The 4,567-nt window shown below is 42.9% G+C and overlaps 1 protein-coding gene across 6 annotated transcripts in view; it reads left to right on the forward strand.

Annotated features, from left to right (window-relative positions):
* Positions 1-4,567, forward strand: part of ADD1 (adducin 1) — a 56,490-nt gene that overhangs the window by 25,030 nt on the left and 26,893 nt on the right. For all 6 annotated transcript variants that reach the window (XM_023507691.1, XM_012812261.2, XM_023507692.1 and 3 more), the window contains one exon: positions 723-874. In XM_023507691.1, the coding sequence (XP_023363459.1) occupies positions 723-874 (152 nt within the window). The remainder of the gene's footprint in view (positions 1-722; positions 875-4,567) is intronic.

Raw genomic sequence — 4,567 nt, forward strand, 5'->3', positions numbered from 1 at the left:
GTGGCACCATCATAGCTCTCTGTAGCATTAAACTCCTGGGCACAAGCATTCCTCCCACTTCAGCCTCCCAAGTGCCTGGGACTACAGGCATGTGCCTCCACTCACAGATAATTAAAAAAAAAAATTGTTTTGGTAGAAACAGGGTCTCATGGCTCGGAGCCTGTGCCTCAAGTGGCTAAGGCACCAGCCACATACACCCAGGGTGGCGGGTTCGAATCCAGTCTGGGCCCGCCAAACAATGACGGCTGCAACCAAAAAATAGCCGGGCGTTGTGGTGGGCACCTGTGGTCCCAGCTACTTGGGAGGCTAAGGCAGGACTTGCTTGAGCCCAGGAGTTGGAGGTTGCTGTGAGCTGTGATGCCACAGCACTCTACCCAGGGGGACATCCTGAGGCTCCTGTCTCAAAAAAAAAGAAAAAAAGAAACAGGGTCTCACTGTGTTGCATAGGCTGGTTTCAAACTCCTGGCTTCAAGTGGTTCTCCCAGCTCGGCCTCTCAAAGTACTGGAATTACAGGCATGAGGCACTGCACCCAGCTTGAGGCTTTTTAAAAAAAGACAGAGAATGGGCTCTTGCTATATTGTCCATTCACTGGTACAATCATGGTGCACCACCGACTTGAATTCCTGGCCCCAAGTGATCCTCCTACTTTGGCATCCTGAGTAGGTGGGGCTATAGGTACATGCCCGTGTTCCTAGCTGAGTTTTGTTTTTCTTTATTTTAGGTCTTGGTATGGTGACTCCTGTGAATGACCTTAGAGGATCTGATTCAATTGCATATGACAAAGGGGAGAAGTTATTGCGGTGTAAATTGGCAGCATTTTATAGACTGGCAGATCTCTTTGGGTGGTCTCAGCTTATCTACAATCATATCACAGTGAGTATTAAATGGTAACTGAATGACATGAAATGTCATGTGTCTGGCTCTGCCTCTTTCCATTTAGCAAGCTGAGCTTCAGTAAATCTTGGAAAATCTCTTGTGGTTCCTGACTGCAAAGCATAATAATCTGAGAATTAGCCAGTCTGGGTTAAAAGTTATAAAAACATTAGTTCTTTAAAGCTTTTTTTTTCTTACATGCTAAGTTAGTAAATGAGTGTTCATTATAGGCCGTTTTCCTAAAATTCTTTTATGCTTAAAACCTAAGAATGAAGATATTTTCCACCTTCTTTGACTACTTGTTTGCCATGGGTCCACTTCCAAGAACTTTTCATGTTTGAGCCTGACCGTGACATGCTTGTGTGTGCTCAGCCCTGTCTTGCTGTGTAGAAAGTAAATATTAATAGTGTCCATGCAACAAAAAAGTGCTAACAGGTCATTCTGTCCTTTCTTTGAAAGAGGGTCATAGAGATTTTCTGCTAAAGGGATTTAAAAGTGCTAACAGGTATTAGAGTATTGAAGATGATTGTCTGAATTAGATCTTTAAGATTGCTTTGGATTCAGAGAAGCCTTTGTAGGGATGGGCATAAGACTGAGTGGCCCAGTTAGCACAATGGGCAGGGCCTCCTCTCCTGGTGGTGCATGGCTGATTGCTGGACCTTTCCATCCTGATGTCAGTGGATGTCCATGCCCAACACCTGCAGAACCTGGCAGGTGCTTACTTCTCCATTTTGGACTCCAGAGAGTGCCAACCCCCTGGAGGTTACACTTGTGACCCATGTGCTATATTCAGGGAATTGATAATGATTTCTGCTAGAGGTCTCAATGAGTGACCTAAAGATCTGTCACAGGGAAGTCTCATTCCTTGGACAGGGTTGTGTGGGAAGAGACTCTAGGAGAACAGTGACGGCTGTGGAGAGGCTCCACTGCTGATGAAACCACTTTGAAATGTCCTCCTCCTTTTTTGCTTGATGTCCACACTTTTGAACTTTCTCCCTTTTGCTTCAGATTCAGAGAATTTTAATATTTTAAGCTTTTTAAATTAAAATGTGAAGATCTGTTAAGTTCACAGTTGAAATATCTTTTAAGGAAATAAGTCAAAGAAGAAAACATGGGTGGCGCCTGTGGCTCAGTGAATAGGGCGCTGGCCCCATATAATGAGGGTGCCAGGTTCGAACCTGGCCCCAGCCAAACTGCAGTTAAAAAAAAAAAAATAGGCTCAGTGCCTGTGGCTCAAGTGGCTAAGACGCCGGCCACATACACCTAAGGTGGCGTGTTCGAATCCAACCTGGGCCTGCCAAACAACAATGATGGCTGCAACCAAAAATAATAGCTAGGCACTGTGGCGGGCCCCTGTGGTCCCACCTACTTGGGAGGCGGAGGCAGGAGACTCACTTGAGCCCAGGAGTTGGAGGTTGCTGTGAGCTGTGATGCCACGGCACTCTACCCAGGGGGACAGCTTGAGGCTCTGTCTCAAAAAAAAAAAAAAAAAAAAAAATATTGTGGCAGGTGCCTGTAGTCCCAGCTACTTGAGAGGCTGAGGCAAGAGAATCACCTAAGCCCAAGAGCTGGAAGTTGCTGTGAGCTTATCACGCCATGGCACTCTACCAAGGGTGACAAAGTGAGACTCTGTCTCTTAAAAAAAAAAAAAAAGAAAAAGAAAAAACATGTGAGAATGTATTAGTCATAGCATTATTTATAATGCAATATTTTAAGAGTCTAAATATCTAGCAGTAGGTGGGAAACAGCTTATTGAACATTTATTTGAAGGAATATTGTATAGTATGAAAAATAATTATCATGACCATGTAAAACATTGTGAAAATTGGGGGCCAAAAAACATGAATTAAAATACTAATTAAAAATAAATGAAATACTGGCTTGGCACCTGTAGCACAGTGGTTATGGCGCCAGCCACATGCACTGAGGCTGGTGGATTCAAACCCAGCCTGGGCTAGCTAAACAGCAATGATAGCTGCAACAAAAAATAGCTGGGCATTGTGGCAGGCAGTCCCAGCTGCTTGTGAGGCTGAGTAATTCTAGTAGTTTGAGAGGCCAAGCTGGGAGAACCACTTGAAGCCAAGAGTTTGAGACCAGCCTAGGCAACATAGTGAGACCCTGTTTCTACCAAAACAGCTTAAGAGAATCACTTAAGCCCAAGAGTTTGAGGGTCCTGTGAGCTGTGACGCCAGGACACTCTACCGAGGGTGACATAGTGAGACTCTGTCTAAAAAAAAAATTAAATTAAAAAAATACTAAAAAAAGAAAAAGAGATTTTTAAAGGAACCAAAAAAAAAAAGAAAATGCTAATGAAAATAACTAAATAGACTGGGCATGGTGGCTCATGCTTGTAATCCTAGCACTTTGGGAGGCTGAGGCAGGTGGATTGCTGGAGTTTACGAGTTTAAGACCAGCCAGAGCCAGAGTGAGATCCTGTTTCTACTAAACATAGAAAAACTGAGGCAAGAGAATCACTTAAGCCCAAGAGTTGGAGGTTGCTGTGAGCTATGATAACGCAGCACTCTACCCAGGGTGATACCTTGAGATTCTGTCTCTAAAAAAAGAAAATAACAAAATAAAAATACTACTTAAAATAAACTTAGTATTAGAAATGAGAAAATATACCATTCAATAAAAAAAAAAAAAAAGAAATGAGAAAATATGAAATGTATCCTTTTTTTTTCTAAGGAGACAGGGTCTCCCTACTGCCAGACTGGAGAACAGCTCACTGTAGCTGCAAACTCCAGGGCTCAAGTGATCCTTCTTCCTCAGCCTCCCAAGCAGCCGGGACTATTAGTGTACAGGCCCACCTAATTTTTAAATGTTTTATTTTTAAAGAGATGGTGTCTCACTGTGTACCCAGGCTGATCTCGATCTGGCCTCAAGCAGTCCCTTTGATCTAGGCCTCTCAAGGCACTGGGATTATAGGTGTGAACCAAGCCTGGCCTGAAATGTGTAATATTTGTAGCTATATGAAACATATTATATAATGAAAAAAGAAGTGATTGAATAAACATGGCTATATAATTTGTTTTTAATATGGAATCCAACAACAATGCATCTAAAATTTATGTTGAAGAGCAAAAGGCTAAGAATAGATGAGACAATCCTGAAGAACGAAGCAAGGAGATTTTTCCTATCAAATATGAAATTTAATATAAAGTGATGGTAATTAACGTAATATGCTTTGGGCAAAGGAAGAGACAAAGACAAATAGACCAGTGGACAGAATATGAAGCTTAAGATCAGGTCTGCAGAGCGTTGGCCTTGCACATCAGCAGAGGAGGGGCAGTTAGGCAGCAGTTGGTGCTGGAACACTTAGACTGAAAAGTCACATTTTAGGGCGGACATGGTAACTCATGCTTGTAATTGCAGCACTCTGGGAGGCCCAGGGAGGTAGATTGCTTAAGCTCAGGAGTTTGAGACCAGAGTGAGACCCTGACTCTACTGAAAATAGAAAAGCTATCCAAGTGTGGTGGCAGGTGCCTTGTCATCCCAGCTTCTTGGGAAGTAAAGGCAAGAGGATTGCTTGAGCTCAAGAAATTGAGGTTATTGTTAGCTGTGATGCCACAGCATTCTACCCAGGGTGACATTCTGTCTCAAAAAAAAGATGATTGTAGAGGCACAGAATTGTCATATAGTATATGGCAGGGCTGTATGTTTAATTGAGCCTTCATAAAACATGGTGGCCCT

Source organism: Otolemur garnettii, unplaced genomic scaffold (genome assembly GCF_000181295.1).
Source record: "Otolemur garnettii isolate 467f Iridium unplaced genomic scaffold, OtoGar3 scaffold00198, whole genome shotgun sequence".
In the NCBI taxonomy this organism is placed as follows: Eukaryota; Metazoa; Chordata; class Mammalia; order Primates; family Galagidae; genus Otolemur; species Otolemur garnettii.